This window comes from Nanorana parkeri, unplaced genomic scaffold, assembly GCF_000935625.1.
Source record: "Nanorana parkeri isolate BGI_ZX_2015 unplaced genomic scaffold, ASM93562v1 scaffold119, whole genome shotgun sequence".
Taxonomy (NCBI): Eukaryota; Metazoa; Chordata; class Amphibia; order Anura; family Dicroglossidae; genus Nanorana; species Nanorana parkeri.
The window spans coordinates 7,101-23,996 of record NW_017306387.1 but is presented as its reverse complement, the minus strand read 5'-3'; the positions used below and the strand labels follow the sequence as shown (position 1 = coordinate 23,996).

The 16,896-nt window shown below is 39.7% G+C and overlaps 1 protein-coding gene across 1 annotated transcript; it reads left to right on the top strand.

The window, feature by feature from the left end:
- The first annotated feature begins 241 nt into the window (after positions 1–241).
- On the top strand, positions 242–15,873 carry KAZALD1 (Kazal type serine peptidase inhibitor domain 1). The gene is made up of 4 exons (XM_018553415.1): positions 242–839; positions 4,181–4,341; positions 14,354–14,501; positions 15,609–15,873. Exons 1-4 carry the CDS (start codon positions 347–349, stop codon positions 15,698–15,700), a joined length of 894 nt encoding a protein of 297 aa, XP_018408917.1. The 5' UTR covers positions 242–346; the 3' UTR covers positions 15,701–15,873.
- The last annotated feature ends 1,023 nt before the right edge of the window (positions 15,874–16,896 follow it).

The window sequence follows — 16,896 nt, the reverse complement described above, 5'->3', positions numbered from 1 at the left end:
CTTTATCTATATTTCTTCTGGAACTATGGCTATAGTTTATATGTAATATTTCTGGTTATTTGGTCCCCAGTAGCTGCCTCTGCATACTGTCTGACCCAAGCAATTTCCTAGACAACTGTTTGACTGTCTTATATAATCTGGTAAAGAGAACATCTGTACAGTTGATTTTAGATGGAAGCTATATAAAGGCTGCCTTTGTAACAGGAAATCAAAGAAACACTGCTCTTTTTTTCACAGATTTGCCCTTCCAGAAGGATGAATTACTGATAGGAGAAAATGCAGAGATTGAAGTGAAGGACCTGCAAGTGATGGAGTTTAGGTGCAGGGACCAGTACAACTTTTGAAGATGTTTAAATGTGCTACATGGATCTGCCTAGAACTTTTCCTTTTGTTCTATATGAACTGCCTCCAAATAATACCAGGATTACCTAGTTCCCCGGACTACCTGCAGCGTGGTTGGCAGAGACTGTTAGAGGAAGGAGAAAGCTGCTTGGACTGTAAGCCAGAAGAATGTCCTCAGCCCAGAGGATGCCTTGCTGGGGTGGTAAGGGACACTTGTGACTGCTGCTTGGAATGTGCCAACTTGGAAGGGCAGATATGTGATCTGGATAACACCAACCACTTCTATGGAAAATGTGGAGATAACTTAGAATGCCAACTAGACATGGGAGATCTGAGACATGGAGAGGTGCCGGAACCTCAGTGTGTCTGCTTATCTAACACAGCTGTGTGTGGATCCGATGGCAAAACCTATCCCCAGCTGTGCAAATTCCAGGAGATGTCCAATGCTCAGCCAGAAAAAAATCTGACTGTTGCACATGACGGGCCATGTGAATCAGGTAAAGTAAACACTGATTTGTTTACTATGGAAATACAATTGCTTGCTCAAATGCAAGTACCAGCTTCTCAATTTGTTTAGAAATACTGAACCTGAACCTAAGCAGAGAGAGAAGACATCTAACTAAAAAGCCAAGCAATAAAATTTAATGAAGCAGGTTCACACCTTTCTTAATAAGTCATACTTATACAGCTTTAAAAGAAATGGTTGAATTAGTTGCCTTATACTTTAGTTTTGCACGCCTTAAGGACCCATTGATGCCAACCTGGTCTGTTAAATGCATGGCATGCGCGTTAAAGTGTGTTGCATTAGGGCAGCTTATTCATATTAATTATAATTGTATAAATTAATTGTAAATCCTAATTCTGTGGCTTCTAATCATGTGGTATGGGACTGCAATGCTATGCTGATGCATGAAATGCCTGTCAAGTCACCTTGTTAGTCTGTTATGTGACAGGCATACATGCCTCTTGAAGTGGTTGATTGACAGCAGCACCTGTCTGATGAAGCTCATACAGTAAATAAACATTATAATGGCACCACAATAATCAAATATTTGAACAGCTTATTTACTGAAAAGCTATTTACTGAGACCAAAATCAGAATAACGTAACCAAGGAATAAAATATGCTGAAATATAACAATCTAACTATCGTTACAAATTTAGTAGCATTTTTAATATAAAACTATTGCATTATGTGTACTTCTGGGAAAAATACATAGGCTACCTCTGCTTGCCTCCTTCTGAAAATGCTAGATGCCTTGCTTTCATTTTGATCCTCATTTTCATACTTTGTGAATTGTTGGCTTGGAACAAATGCTCAGCATTGGAATTCAGATTCTTGTTCTGCATACTTGGGAAGCATCAGCGGCTCAAAAAGCATCGAAACTATGGGATTAATCATTAATGTGACAGCCAGTTGGCAGTCAACAAAGACAGCCTGCATGCCTTTCTCATAATAGGTTTTCTAGGCCAATAAACCTAGAAAGTTCTCTCTAGTTTTGTTGAACCAAAAATTCTCCATGGGCGCTAATGGGCCTTGTCCCAGCACTGGATGTATGGAGAGTGAGGAATGACATCGCTATCACAGTGGCATAAATAGCAAAGCTCCATAAACTGCACAGAGAGGTAATATAACATTTATTCCAGTCTCCACATTCCCTTGCACGAGACATAAGTAAGCAAAGGCAATGTCTGAGATTTATAAGCTTTTAGGTAAAGAATTTCTTTCATGCAAGTCAGATTTAGGGTCCCTTTAAAAAGAGCAGCAGTCTTCATGTAGATTATCCTCAGGAGTAAAACACGCTTTTACGAACCATTTTACTAACACCGACCAAAAGAAAACATTGTGATTAATTTATGACGGTATATATATTGTTTTTTCACCTATCAGTGTTCACGCTAACACATAATTAGTAACAGATCACACCTCACAAAACTCCACTTTGTTCAGTTCTCCAGCAGGAATTATATAGAACTTGGAATTCAAAACAGTAGCTGCTTGTCAATCAAAAGGCCTGAAAGTATTTGATATTTTTTTTTAATCTGCCTAAAATATACCGCAAATCTAGGCCACACATTTCATATAAGTGGGGAAACTGGGATTTCTGCTTCCAGGATGAAATACTTGGTGTCTGCAAAATATAAAAATAGAAAAAAAAAGTACATATACCCATCATTCTAATCGCTTGCAGATGTAGAATTGTAAATTCCTAGCACTTTCTCTGGGCTGGCTTTTCCATTTCACTAACGTGAGTGAGGCCAGAAGTAAGCCGGAGTCGGGAATCAGCTATGCACATGTGAACTGGACTCCAAAATATAAATGGTTTAGGAGGAACAGATATAATACAGCCTGCAAATGATCATTGCTCAGTCCAACCAATTTTGGAATGTTGTAATGACTGAGCAGACAACCCCAGCCAACTGATTGTAGGATGGGAAGGGGAATTGGCTTGGTAGTAACTCATAGCAACCATAGTTCATCTTGAATTGTAGAATACTGTAAACTGAAATGATGGGGTGCTATATATATATATACATATATATATATATATACATACTTTAATTAAAAGGTGTCTATCTATCTATCTATCTATCTATCTATCTATCTATCTATCTATCTATCTATCTATCTATCTATCTATCTCAAGCCAGTAGTGTTTCCCTATAACTTTAGAAACTGTAATAAAATTCTTAGCAGCTTATGGCTAGTACAGATGATTGGGCTCCATAGTAAAAATGTAATGGGCCCCCAGGACTTCTATCTGTGGAAGCTGGCAGTGCCTGCCAACTACGACAACATGTGCCACTGAAATCAACTTAATAAGCTTATATAACAAACAGGTAGCAGGAAAGCTGTTGCTATAGACATTACACTACAATAGACCAGTGCTGTGTATATACGTTTTTTGGGAATAGGTCAGCAATGCAAAAAATTAACTTTTCCTGCTAACTACTCATTCATTTATCATTTTTTCAGCATCAACTGATATTTTTAGGTTTATAAGTTCTTGGGGCCATGGGCATGCAAGTGCTGAAACTGTGAATTTTTTGCAGATCTAAAAATCTCAGCTATCTTGTCAGTTTTTAGCTGAGGAGACACAGCGGCATTTATAAACAGCCTTGGAAGATTTTTCTTGCCCCAAGAATTCTGAAGGTAATAAATATGTTCCCAAATAGAGAGGACTGGGGTATACTGCTATGCCATCCAGAAGCCTGTATATGAACTAAACAAATGCTGTTGCTGCACCAAAGAAAACAAGCTAGAACTGTGACTAGCAATAATCCCAAAAACTCCTCCTGTGCATTTGATGTTAGCTCTTTCTTTAAAGGGGCCAGGGTCAATGTCAAATGCAACCTCTCCAACCCCTAATGATACAGTACTGGATCTGTATTATCTTCACATAGATTGTCTGTTTAAATTGCCTCAGCAGCCTCCCAAGTGGACCCCTCCCCCTCACTTTCAGGCGACTTGGGATGCTATGAATTTACTTATGCCACTGCAAGGCTATAGAAATACAGTACTGGTTACACCAACCAGATGTGAATTTCTGACCTACAATAAACCTATCTCAGCAAAAGGTTGCCCATATAGTTGTTTAAGCACCATTACAAACTAGTTCCTGATTGACAATCTTGGATGATCTGGCACTGGATTAACACTGATAATAACATCCTGCACTCGGTTTGCCCAGTTTTTTAGGAGATAGCTGCCAACTCCTGTAAATAAAATTCAATTAAACTTACATAGCATTACAGAGAAGAGCAGCTCAGTAAATGCTATTTACTACCACTGTACCAGAAATGCCAAATCCTAAATATATACTGTGACTTTTCTGCAGCACCACAGATCCTTACGCCACCCTATGACAACTGGAATGTTACTGGGAATGATGCTATATTTGGCTGTGAAGTCTTTGCCTATCCCATGGCATCTATTGAATGGAGGAAGGAAGGTACTGAAATGCTGCTACCTGGTGATGATCCCCATATTTCAGTCCAGGTATTTAAATGTCAAATTATAATGTTTCTACCATAAGCTTTTATAATGCATCTTGCAGATTCCATCTGAACTGTAAACAACTGATAAAACTGAAAATGGTTTGTTTTTATGCTGCTGATGTGAGGTGCTGTTTACTGTGGAGCACTGGGAGCTGACTAGCTCAAGGATGCAACTGGAAAATGGTCAGTTGATGATTTTTAAGTGTGAGATAACAAGACAGTCATCTTCTGGAGTAGAGGGATGATGCCTCTGGAAGACACAACAAAAGTCATAGGGTCTCTTGATCTAGTGCAACTAACCAGTTGTATTAATAGCTTGACCACCTATAGACTAGACATGTGCATTCGGATTTGGACAAACCTGCAAATCAACGAAAATCAGTTGATTCAGCTGTTCGTCCGAATCCAAAATAATGAATTTAATATATGTCCGAATATACTAAAACGATATTCGGGCATACATAAAATTGTTTTCAGAACACTCCAGTGGCCAAAATGCGTGTTCTGCGCATGCCCGCGCCATCTCAGAGGCAGAGTGTGTGACGTCACATGACGATGCGCACCGCCATTTTGGACTGGATTTTGGTATACACCAAGATGGTGGTGCTCGAACATGCGGACACCGCCATCTTGGTGCAAAATGGATGCGCGCATGGGCAGAATGTGCCGGCGACCGATATGACCGCCACTCGTTCTGCAGTTTTAGTGTGCAGTTTCGGATTCAGAGGCTCGCTGCCTCCGAATCCAAAACAACATAAAAATGTGTTTCCTTTGACAAAACGAATAAAAACGTCTTTCGTTTTTATTTGTTTTGTTTGGAAACAATTTTTTTTGTTGTGCACATGTCTACTATAGACTAAAGTAATTACCACTCCTGCTGGAGCAGGGAACATATTTACAAAACATATAACCTGTACCTTCAGCTCAGCGCCAAAATGGTTTCTACAGGATTGCCGTTATGGCCTCTTTCTTTATAGAGAAATAGAGTCCTGGCTCTCAAAGTAAAATCTCATATGAAGAGAAAATACTTGGATTGTCTGGATTGCCTCAAATTCTTGACTGTAATGCTTTCCAGCTATTACCACTGACCAAAAAGCTGGCCCATCCTGTACAGTGAAGCTGTCATTTGTCTAGTGTGGGCAAAGAAGAGTTTCACTTTAAAGTGAACCTGTGGCTAGGCTATAGACATTCAAGTATTTACATGCTCCTAACATGCCGTAAAAAAAGCTTTGTATCTAAACCCAAAAGGAAAATTGTAATATATTGCAGTTTACCAATATTTATGGGTTTTTTTTATTTTCACCTGGTGATCTGGCCAATACGTCTATGATTTTTTAACTTCCTTTAACAGGCCAAGCTGTCCAGCAAAAGTGGCAGATAGAGGGTTGAGACAAACCATTTAATACTGAGAGGGGTGCTTAAAATGGTCAACTTTTATTAATCTATATAACCTTTATCCCAAAAGGAAAAGATAAAAACTGTTTCTGGACCTGTTTAAAAAGTGTTAACTGGAGTTCATATCTAATTTGTTAGTCAAATCCTTCTAAATCTGCTAGTCCTCTAACACTACACTCTCCACATGTTGACAATGCTGCTGTCCAAGGGTGGCCCCATTGCTCCTCCACAGAGTGAAGCCACCCTAAGATAGAAAGTGCATAACTGGCCAGATCCCTAGGTCAAAATAGAGCTTGTCCCCGATTAAAGGAATTCTTGTCCCCGATTAAAGGAATTCTAATTAGCAAGTAATAGGGTTCAGGCTGGATACTCATACTATATCTGTGACCTCTTTAAAGTAGGTATAACCCCTATCTCACCACTGTTGATCCACCGCATTATCTTTGTATTCACTTGCTTTCTACATGTATGTACCCAAGTGATGGTTGCATTGCATTTCCCTGGGTGGGTTTCCTGATCGTGACAACAGTGGACCCTGGCTGCATAATGTGTGTTGAAAAGCCTGCTATAGTCTCCATGTTCATTTGCTTGTGACAGCAAGAGAAAATGTTACAGTAATGTATTATTAGTGTAAAAAAAAGTGCCTGCCCCTTGCATATACTGGGGGTTTCAACTTAATTGCAAAAGTGGGCTCTTGGTTGATGATTAGTGTTTTGTCAAAACTGGGATTTGAAGTTTCAGGTTTCAAACATGGTGTAGATTGAGAAGCTTATCCACCTAGTATTTAGGTGCTAAACCTCCTTTACTAAATAGACATGGGTGGGATGGTATGTGTTCTGTCATGTAAGGTTCAAGGAAAGGAAAGACACTCAAGGAAAGTGGGTGTTCATGAGCACTGGGAGAGTTGACACTGGGACTCTCCTCCAATTGTTAACCCATAAACCAGGGGTCACTAAATGGCAGACCCTGGTCTGGACACAGACCGAGTGGTGGTTCTGCATGGACTGCAATCGTCAACCTGTGCTGGCTTATGGCTGGCTGACAGTGAATATACCGGCCTCCAAGGCCGATGTTTACACTGCTAGCTATAACCCAGCACAGGCCCCCGCTTCAGTCATTGGTTGCTAGGATCTCTGGCATCCCAGCAAGCAATGACATCAGGCAGGGCCAGCTGCTACAACTACAAGTGATCTGGGTGGCTTTACAGCTGGGCAAACAGACTAGCAAGCATATCCCTGTGCTTGATGGTATGTATTGGAGGGTAGAGGAGACAGCAGTGGTCTAACAGACACCTGATATCTCCATAAAAAGGACCTGTCACTTACAAATGCTGTCACATAGGGTCTTTTTAACATTCAAAACTGTAATAAAAAAGTAAAAAAATTATAAAATAAATAAAATTTTAAACCAACACTGCCACCCCGCTATCTGATTCTAACCAACACATTTGTGTAAAGCATGCATGTTTATGTAAACGGGGGGTAGGGACTTCTAACAAAATAATATAAAAAGAAATATACAGTGCGATGCAAATCGGCACATCACTACCGTGCCTGGGGACACACACCAGCAGCTGCTTGTGTGGATGCAGCCTAAATGGCCAACTGCGGTACAGGCACAAACTGAGTGATTGTTCTGTCCGGACCGCGATTCAGACCTCGGCTTGAAGAAAATTTTATTCACCAGACCTTCTTGAATTTTAATTAACTACCCCTGTCCTAAACCCTACTGTAGATGGATTAGATCCCAATCAGTACATGTATATCATGTGCTACCAGACTTGTGTAATTGGTAATTTCATAAGACCAGCTAATAAGTGACCAGTTTGCTCACCCTCAGAAAACAAATTGTGTTGAGTTGGGCTTTTGTGGCATTAGTAATTTTCAGGGTACAGAGCATAATACTGAGTTTTAATCTGGAGAGGTGATTGGTGAGCAAAGGGATATGGCGGGGAGAGATATAAGTTGGTTATTGGTACCTAATAGCTAGCAGAGACAGACAATGCTCAATGCTTGAAGATCTGCCAGTGCTCCATATGACTGGCCCAGCCCATGGCACCGCAAGCCACACATAGAGTGCTGGTGGACCACAAGTGAAGAGCAGGGCACCCCCCACATGAAAAGACTTCGTCCAGGTACTATCACTCATCCAGGCCCTGTTAAAGAAGCAAAAAATTAAACTAGATTATTATTACATGTACCCATATGTGCTTACATATGTAAAACTGTACTCCCAGGAACAAAGATCAAGAACAAAGACCTTTACAAATTGTATAGATCTATAAAATTACAAATGGAAAATTGAGAATTGTCCTCTTCAAGCACACGATTTATAGCTAAGCAGAGTATATCTATCTGTATGTTTTGTGCCTGGAGCTCACATGGAAAATATTTAATCGATGATACTCCATCATTTTCCTGCACAATGAAGACTTTATAGTGTAGGCTCCACTGCTTGTACTTAGGGATTTCCTGTCTGTCTAGGATTTGATGTGTATCTCTGTATATCTGAACAGATGAATATAGAGTCTTGTACATCATTGCTGGTGATCTCCTTAATTCTCTGCTTTGTTTTAGGATGGAAAGGCCCCACTGGGAAAAGCTACTGTACTAATAAAATCCAATGGCCAAGTTAGAATTGTGTACAGCCTATAGTAATTTAACTGTTTTGGCTGTAACCCAAATGACTATATATTTTCCGTCATCCAGCATGACCCACATTTTCTCTCTTCATACATTCTACTTATTTTGGACACTTACCAAGTCAATCAACTCTAAAACTTACCAAGGACTGGGGCTACTGAAAAGAGGGCATGGTTGTGTCCAAATACTGTGTGGATCACGGGGGGTCTACTAAGGCCATTTTAATTTTGTGGCTAAAAACATTTGAATTGTATTAAAATACGTTGATTGCTTTAATTCTGCATTGCGTAATAATGCAGTTACAGCTGCATGCAGGGACAGAGTTGTAGATATAACAGATGGGTCATTTAATGGGCTTTTGTAATGGTTTCACATTAGTAAATGAACCCGTTAACTAAGGAAAAGTGAGAAATGGAATGAAAAAAATCCCCCTGAATCCTACAGTCCAGTTCCTACTGCTCTCCACTAGTGAAGCAGGATAGGTGTAGTACATAGGTCCCATTATTATACCACCTAGTAGGTCACAGATAGTGTGAAAAAAATTGGGGTGTTACAGGCTGAGATCCATTTTCAGTGGTGCCTTCTTGAGGCTTCTTCCCAAAGTTAAACATCCAACAATGTGCGTCAATCACGATGAACGGTAGCTGTTGATTCGCAGAAAGAAAAAATACCGACACACACCAACCCATTCAATCCCGACAAAAACACAGCTGCAAAATTACAGCTCTGACTCGAATGTCAACAAAGGGGCCAAGCGAATCGTGATGTTGCATGACTCATTCCGCCCCTTTGTTGACATTCGAAAGCAGAATCTTTTTACTCCAATCATTTTACATCTCTCAAATGAAAATATGCCCCATCTTGGATCTCAAATCCCTAAATGTTTTCATTCGCGCCAAAAATTCTACATGACATTAAACAGGTTTGTAGATGCCTCCTTCCATCAGGGAAACTTTCTGGCATCTCAGGACATGAAAGATGCATATTTGCATGTCCCCATTTTTCCAGCACATAAACCTGTTCTTCACTTTACTGTGGATCCCCAGAACTTTCTGTTAGTGTTTTGTTACTGTTGCCCACACTTTTTTTTCTTAATTGTCTCTGACTCCTGTGTCCCTTAATGAAGGAGAAAGACAATTTGATTTTTGTACTCACCATAAACTCAATTTTTTGCATTCATTGAGGGACATAGATCCCTCCCCTCTGTGTCTATGACTTTGCTCCTAGTATTGCTTTTCTTCAAAACTGAGGCATGTTGGGAGTGGGAGCATTATACCAGGCCACTGATTTTTTTTGTTTGCCAGTGTCCAAATCCTCCCGTAGTTCCTGTAGTTGGCAGTATAACCCAATTGTCTCTAAATTCTTTGCTCCTCAGTGAACTCCAAAAATTGATTTTGCTGTGAGTACAAGAATCCAAAGTTACCCTTGAACTTAATATCTTTTTGATCTTATTACGGAATTTAGAAAAATGGTGAAAATAATGTCTTATCATAATTATGGGGGGCATGGACTAGGTTATTGGATGGGGCAATAGTTGACATTTAACTTGGTCTGTGTTTCCAAGTTAAATGTAAATAGAAAATAAAGAAATCTTCTTAGAATATAGTTTTTGGAAGACTTCCCAATGTCATTGTGTACACATTAGAAGGAAAAGTAAATGAATGCAATTATTCTACCTCCAAATATGAATAATTTGATTGCAATTGATTTCAAAGCTTCTTAGAAGGGGGGATTAAGCAACAAGTTGATGTGTTGCTGACCAACACATCAACTTCAGGGACAAAATGTTCATTTGCTGCCTCATATATCCCACCCACTTCCAGGTGCCATTTTAACGAGATAATAAATGTTGCTCAGCTCACCTCTCATTGGTGATAATGTTATGGCTGATTGGTGTATGTCCCATATGGGGTTTAAAAAATATCTACTTCAAAATGGGGGATGACATTGGTGGGGGGGAGGGGGGGCACTCAGCTTATACCATAAAGACAAATATTCAGACATTACATTCTAGAAATCTCATGATGTATATATTTCTTCATATATGCTGCAGCTAATTGACCTTTATTGTTTGAGGATGCAGATAGAGGGAAATAGAGATTGGAACAGTTTTATTAGTTTGACTGATAACTCTGCTAATGGTTGAAAGCTGGAAAATTCTATTTTCTCTGCCATTAGGATGCACCCCTGTCTGCCTGCTTATGATTTAGTTCTACAAGTCCTGCTGGGCAAGACCTGTTCTCTAGCTGAATGGTGCAATTATGGTGCCTGCTATTATTGCAGGAGCACAAGGTAGTATGTCGCTTACTGAGTGCGTTATAATGAGCCTTGTGTAGTCCCAGTTTGTGTTCGCTTTTGGTTTCTACATTTATGGAGAGAAGTTTAATTCTGACCACGCAGTTTGGAGTTAAGTTCAACATTACTAGTGTTCTTTTGGGCACAAGGCCAAAAGTTAGTGGAAAGAGCAAGCCTGATTTTCATGAAGCCTAATTAACATTTTTTTTAAATGAAAACTTATTTGTAGGTTAAAATCACAAAGACTTTGATTCACTAAACTAAGCCAGATGCCAAGCTAAAGACTAGCAAGAGAGGTCCAATGGAAGAAATCAGGCTAGGCTCTACCGATTAATTTTATGTTCCACTATGCTTTGCCTGGATATATCAAATATCAGTAAGACCAATGAAAAACATGTTGCAGTGGTGGGATATTCTAAGACTATGTGCTTTCTGCATATGACTTTTTGCCTTACATTACTAAATTACACTACGCTGTGTTTTGGAGTTTAGAATCTGTGTGTTTAAATATGACTGTACCCACCTCAAAAGTACAAAAAAAAGATGCAGACTCCATGAAAGATATACTGTACCTATATCCATAGCGCCTGTGTAGTTGCAAATGTGCCTGACAGCCCAGAGTGCCCATTACAGTGTAGTATTGACTGGAGCATACAACAAAAAGATGTCAAATGTTTTGCATACAAGGAAGAAGTTTATTTGCCTATTAAATAATTGATTGTGTTTCAGAGTTTACTATTACCTTATTATAGGAAAAGAGTTGGGATACTGAAACTGTAAAAAGTAAGTTCAGAGCTGTGGGAGAACGCAAATGGTTTCTGGGGCTCTTTTGGATAGATCCACTCAAAGGAGTTCTTTGGCTACATTCACACCTGAGTGGCTCTTGGCTGTACGGATACGTGTGGAGCCGCTCTAAACACAAAAAACAATGCACTTCAATGTGCATCATTCACAGCATTGCAGGGACCGCGTGGCCCCTGAAATAGTGCAAGAGCCATAATCCAGCAGATCCTGCATGCTCTTCTACGCGGAAAATCATGCGGGAACCGCAAACACTATGTGTGAGTCTGTCTTATTTTTGGTGCCGAGTCATTCAGTTTCTCTCTTTCTAATACAATCTTCATAATAAAAATACATTGAATCTCAGCAGCAATAGTTATGGTCCGTGATAATGACCAGGGCAAGTAGGAGTGGAGTGAGTAACTCAGATGCTTAGATTTCGCCACTGAATTCCTAGAAACATATACAGTAAATGTCTAAAAGGCACCTCACCATCACACCAATATAAGCTTGTTGGACATTCAATTCAAAAACCATGGTTATTAAAATGAAGTTGTCCCTTTCCTCTTTGCGGCTGTAACAGCCTCCAATCTCCAGGGAAGGCTTTCCAAAACATGCTGTAGCGTGTTTGTTGGAATTTGTGCCCATTCAGCCAAAAGGGCATATGTCAGGTCAGGTAATGATGTTTAGTGAGAATATCTGGCTTGCTTTTGGCATTCTAATTCATCCTACAGGTGTTCAGTAGGATTGGGGTCAGGGCTCTGTGCAGACAACTTGAGTTCTTCCACACCAAGCCGGTTAAACCATGCCTATATAAACTTGGCTTTGTTCGCAGGGGCATCATCATGTCAGAGCAAAAATTGACTTTTGCCAAAATTTAGGAAAGCCACAATTATCTAAAATTACATTTTATCTGTAGCAGTAGTTCAACCTCCCTCAGTATGCATTCCAAAAAAACACAGTTTTAGAGGGCAAGTTCTGCAAAGTGATGAAAGAAAGATTCACACGAAATGAGAATCGTGAATTTCTGCACATGCTAATGAACAATTGTAATGTTACTGTGTGTATCTATACTCATACCATTTCACAGTTTACTTAAATAATTTGCTATTTTAAATAGTTTTTTGTATGTTTTAATGTCCTTCAAATTTCTGAACATAAACCAGCTGATTTCTCAGCTAGATGAGTACAAGAAGTAATATTATGTTTCCTGATACTTGTAATTCTAGTGTGAAAGAGATTTTTTTAGAACTGGAGTTTGGTCTGTTGGGATGCAGGAAAATCCTACTGCACTCCTTACTGGTATATCCCTTGCGGTGGGTGCTATAGTAACTGTGGAAAACGCTGCAATGTGAAGATGTGTGTGCATGAATAAAATGATCACTGCTTGAAGATTGAGCCATGGTGTGCTGGTGACATACTTTACTATTTGGTCTGTTGGGATGACTCCAGGCCACTGGAATCATATGGAAAATTGAATGTTTAGTCCTAAGTAACAGCAAGTTCCCAGACAGGATTTCATGGTTATTATGGGAAAGTGCCTGAGCATCCCTTTCCATGTTTAGTACACTGAACATGAATACAAAATATTGTCAAAAATGTTTGTAAATTATGTATGTTGCAGTAAATTTTGAATGTACTGGAGTACACAGAGCTAGACTTAGGGTTTGTTCACACCAAGCGCGTTCCAGGAGCAGAACAGAGCAGTTACAGACCGGCTCAAAACTGCGTCCAATGTATTCCGATGAAATATTGGGCTCTAGTTCACACTGCAGCGTTCAGTTCCAGAGCACGTAAAAAAACAGCTGCAAACACTATTTTGATCGCACCGGACGGCACTGCAGGCACAATGTGCCTTGCGATCCCGTGCGGGCGACCGCATTGTGGCCGGAGGGCGTGGCTACGCTGCCATTCACAAAAGTGAGCCGGCCACAGTGCGATGCAGTGCGTTCCGGCCAGAATCGGACCAGAACGCACTGCATATGGTGTGAACTAACCCTAACACCTTTATTCGAACTGTTAAGTTTTCGTGACTGGATTGCAGCAATTATTGCATCATGCAGAAAGGTGATTTATTGTTTCATTTGAAGTATAACTGGTTGAAAGCTGTTATTTTGCCTTTAAAATGTGTTTATAATGTGACCAACCTGTTATATGTAAGCCTGTGATCTCTGTAGATTAGGATATTTAAAGTAATCTGCTATTTATGGCTTTATTTATGTGGTGAAAATAACTCCTAATTATAGCCAATGTATGGCTGGCAAATTCTAAGTAGTGAATATCAGGTATGATAAAAATAGGCATATTACATTTAAAAGATCAGAAGCTGAAAAGTCAAGATGAGCTTTTGTATGTTATCATAACTCAAATATTTGTTTTGTAACATGTTTCTAAATTTATAAAGGGGTACTTTGTGTGTCACCCAGTATAAGTTTTCAGTGCCTGTTGAGAAAAGAGAAGTCCAGAGTCCTACCGTAAAGGCATATCCACCTTTTGCTTTGGAGCCTGCAAAGCATTGCTACTGTGGATCATGGCTGCAATGCAAAGGCTCCTTCTGTCTACAGTGACAAAAGTGGACCATGCACAACTGCTTGTAGCCCCCACCAGTGGTGCATGTAACAAGATGGCAACCCAGGAACACAATTGTAAGACAATTGTCACCCCATAACAGGAGGTGCCTGTGCAGAAGCTGCCTCTTGGAACCTCTAAATGAGTGTTGCAGAGGCTATAGGACACTTTGTAAAAACTCTCCCCCATGATGGGTATAAGGTGTTGTGTTCTAAAAGTAACCAGTCATAACCTGTCGGGCCTGCAGAATATGTGATTTATATTTCTCTGTATTCATGTATAGTGAGGTATAGTGAGTATATGCTTAATAACTATGTTTTATTATATCTGTAGTTTAGAGGAGGTCCTCAGAAGTATGAAGTGACGGGGTGGCTTCAGATACAATCAGTTCGTGCAGCTGATGAGGGGAGTTACCGATGCTTTGCTAAAAACAAAGTTGGAGAAGTTATGGCAGCAGCGACCCTCACAGTGCTAACACCAGGTAAATTTCGTATATTCTTTAAGTCAATAAATTATCATAAAGCTTGCTTAAAGTAGAACTGTGACCTTGCTGATAAAAGAATCTATGTGCTGCAGAATTTTGTTATAAGCACTTAAAGTTTTCTCTTAGTCCCTCTGCAAAGTCCTAAAAATACCTATCGATCCTGCCAGTGAGGTCTACCCAATGCAGCTTCCTGTGATGGGGTGACAATGATACGGCACTGCTCCTGAATTCAAAGCAGAGTTGCTACTCTGGTGTAGGCAGTACCTGCTTGCATTACAGTGGTATGAAAAATGTTGCAGAGGCAAGGCTATCAGCATTCTCACTTCTGATTCACAAGACTGTAGCTTGTCAATCAGCATCTAGCCACCCCTAGTCCTGCCAACTGCTTTCTGGATTTACAGTACTGCTCTTATTGCTGAAACCCTTCCACTGTGAGCTGCAATGTCTGGGAGGGGGAGTATGTGAGAGACAAATGAAGAAGGATTTGGCTTAGTTCGGGAAAGCGAAGGAAACTTTTTGCTTGCTTTGAGGCTTGTGCATCACATAGTACCTGGATGTGGAATTTGTCTAGTCTGCCATAAGGAGCCTTTAGATGAATTTTCATATTGTTTATGAAGAAAAGTAAATTTTATGCTTTCACTGTGCAAACATTGCCTAGAGCATCAATCACTACTAGGGATGAGCAGTTACTTCTACCCAAGTACAAGCATGCTTGTGAACTGGGGTCCATAGCAGTTTTTAACAATGTAGTTATAATGGATTATAATTGGCAAAAATACACAGGACCATTGTGGAATAAGTGGTATAAAACAGAAAAATCAGCCCAACAGCCATATGAGTGAGTAGATTATTATTATTATTATACAGGATTTATATATCGCCAACAGTTTGCGCAGCGCTTTACAATAACAGGAAGCTATTACAATCACAATACAATTCAAGACAAGATGGTAAGGAGGGCCCTGCTGGTGAGGGCTTACAATCTAAAAGATGCCTGCAGACTGGCAATCCTTCTCTGCTGGTTTAGCTAATATTGCCATTCCAATGATCGCATTTATCTATATTAATTTATGTATTCACGTGTCTGCTTTTTGTGTGCCTCAGAACAAGTCAACCTGACGGGATTGTCTCTGCCGAAATTCCGCAACCCTTTGCAAGAGGACGAATTTGACAATGAGGATTCTGATTATTACTGAATTTCCAAAGAACGATGGATCTGGTCTGAATCATTCTCAACAAGTTCTGTCCATACATGGGTAGAACATGCCACATACAGCAAATTCCATTTCCATGACAAGGGACAATGAAAAGCACTTTATATTTGTAAACCCGCTTTGGCAAGCTTTGTAAAATATTTTTATTTGAAGGATTCTGGAAGAAGTGACATTTTTTATCTCTATTAGGATGGCTATTTTTAATTAGAAGACTGGATAGATAAATACTCAATACTGTATTATTGTACATTCAGTAGGTGCATTTGATTAAAATGTCTTCTTGGTATGGTATGAAAACAGTATTCATGTAACTTTCATAAGTGTTTATTTAAGGTTCATGTAGCATTTGTATGATGTTTTATATAAATTATATGTTTCTCTTGTTTACGCTTACCTTTTCTTTTTGTACAGCTCCTTTAAGTAGATTTGTCTTTTGTCCCTTTAAAAAACAAGGTTACGTCCCATACTGTTTAATGCCAGCCACACACTGAAATCAGATTGAATCTGCTTCACAGTGAGTGAGCCTACCGCAACAATCCATTCCATTTCTATTCACTCAGTAGGACTTCAGACTAATTGAGCAATTTTGCTGGTCTAAGAATGAAATCTAATAAAAATCTGACCATGTGTCTATCTTAAATTATTTTTTTCCAGACCTGTCCTTGAGTGCTACAAAAGTGAATACTTCCCTTGATAACCTCTCATATGCATTGGTGGAGTAGCCAGTGTTTCAGCACTAGAGTTTAGTTTTGTGTATCTGGAAAGCACAAACTGTTCTTGGCACTGAATGGACTCGAGGAACATTGTACTATGGGATCTGACAAAGGACAAACAGTTACTATGCAAAGCCTGGTTGTAATTAGCCAGAAGGTATTTAAAATAATGCTATGGGCTCACCTCACCTTCCAAAAAGGCACTGTCCATATAACAGATGTATAATCACATCCTTGGTTTATTTTCAAAGTGCCAGGCATCCCTGAAACCAAGGCACTCCATTAAGCAAATAATGACAGATTCTGTGAAATGTCAGGGACTGCCATTGACCACCAGATGTGATGAATTGCCTTCCATCATAATTGGAAGGTGCAATATTAGGAAAGAAGACAGTAAACATGACCAACATCAATATACCTCTTAATCACAGCATGCATAAAGTGCCCCAATACTCCTAGCCAATC

Bases quoted from the DNA above. Each gene is read 5' to 3' on its own strand.
- KAZALD1 (XM_018553415.1), top strand. From the start codon at position 347: ATGTTTAAATGTGCTACATGGATCTGCCTAGAACTTTTCCTTTTGTTC. The intron at 840-4,180 runs GTAAAGTAAACA...ACTTTTCTGCAG, and splicing joins TGACGGGCCATGTGAATCAG to CACCACAGATCCTTACGCCA. The intron at 4,342-14,353 runs GTATTTAAATGT...TTATATCTGTAG, and splicing joins ATCCCCATATTTCAGTCCAG to TTTAGAGGAGGTCCTCAGAA.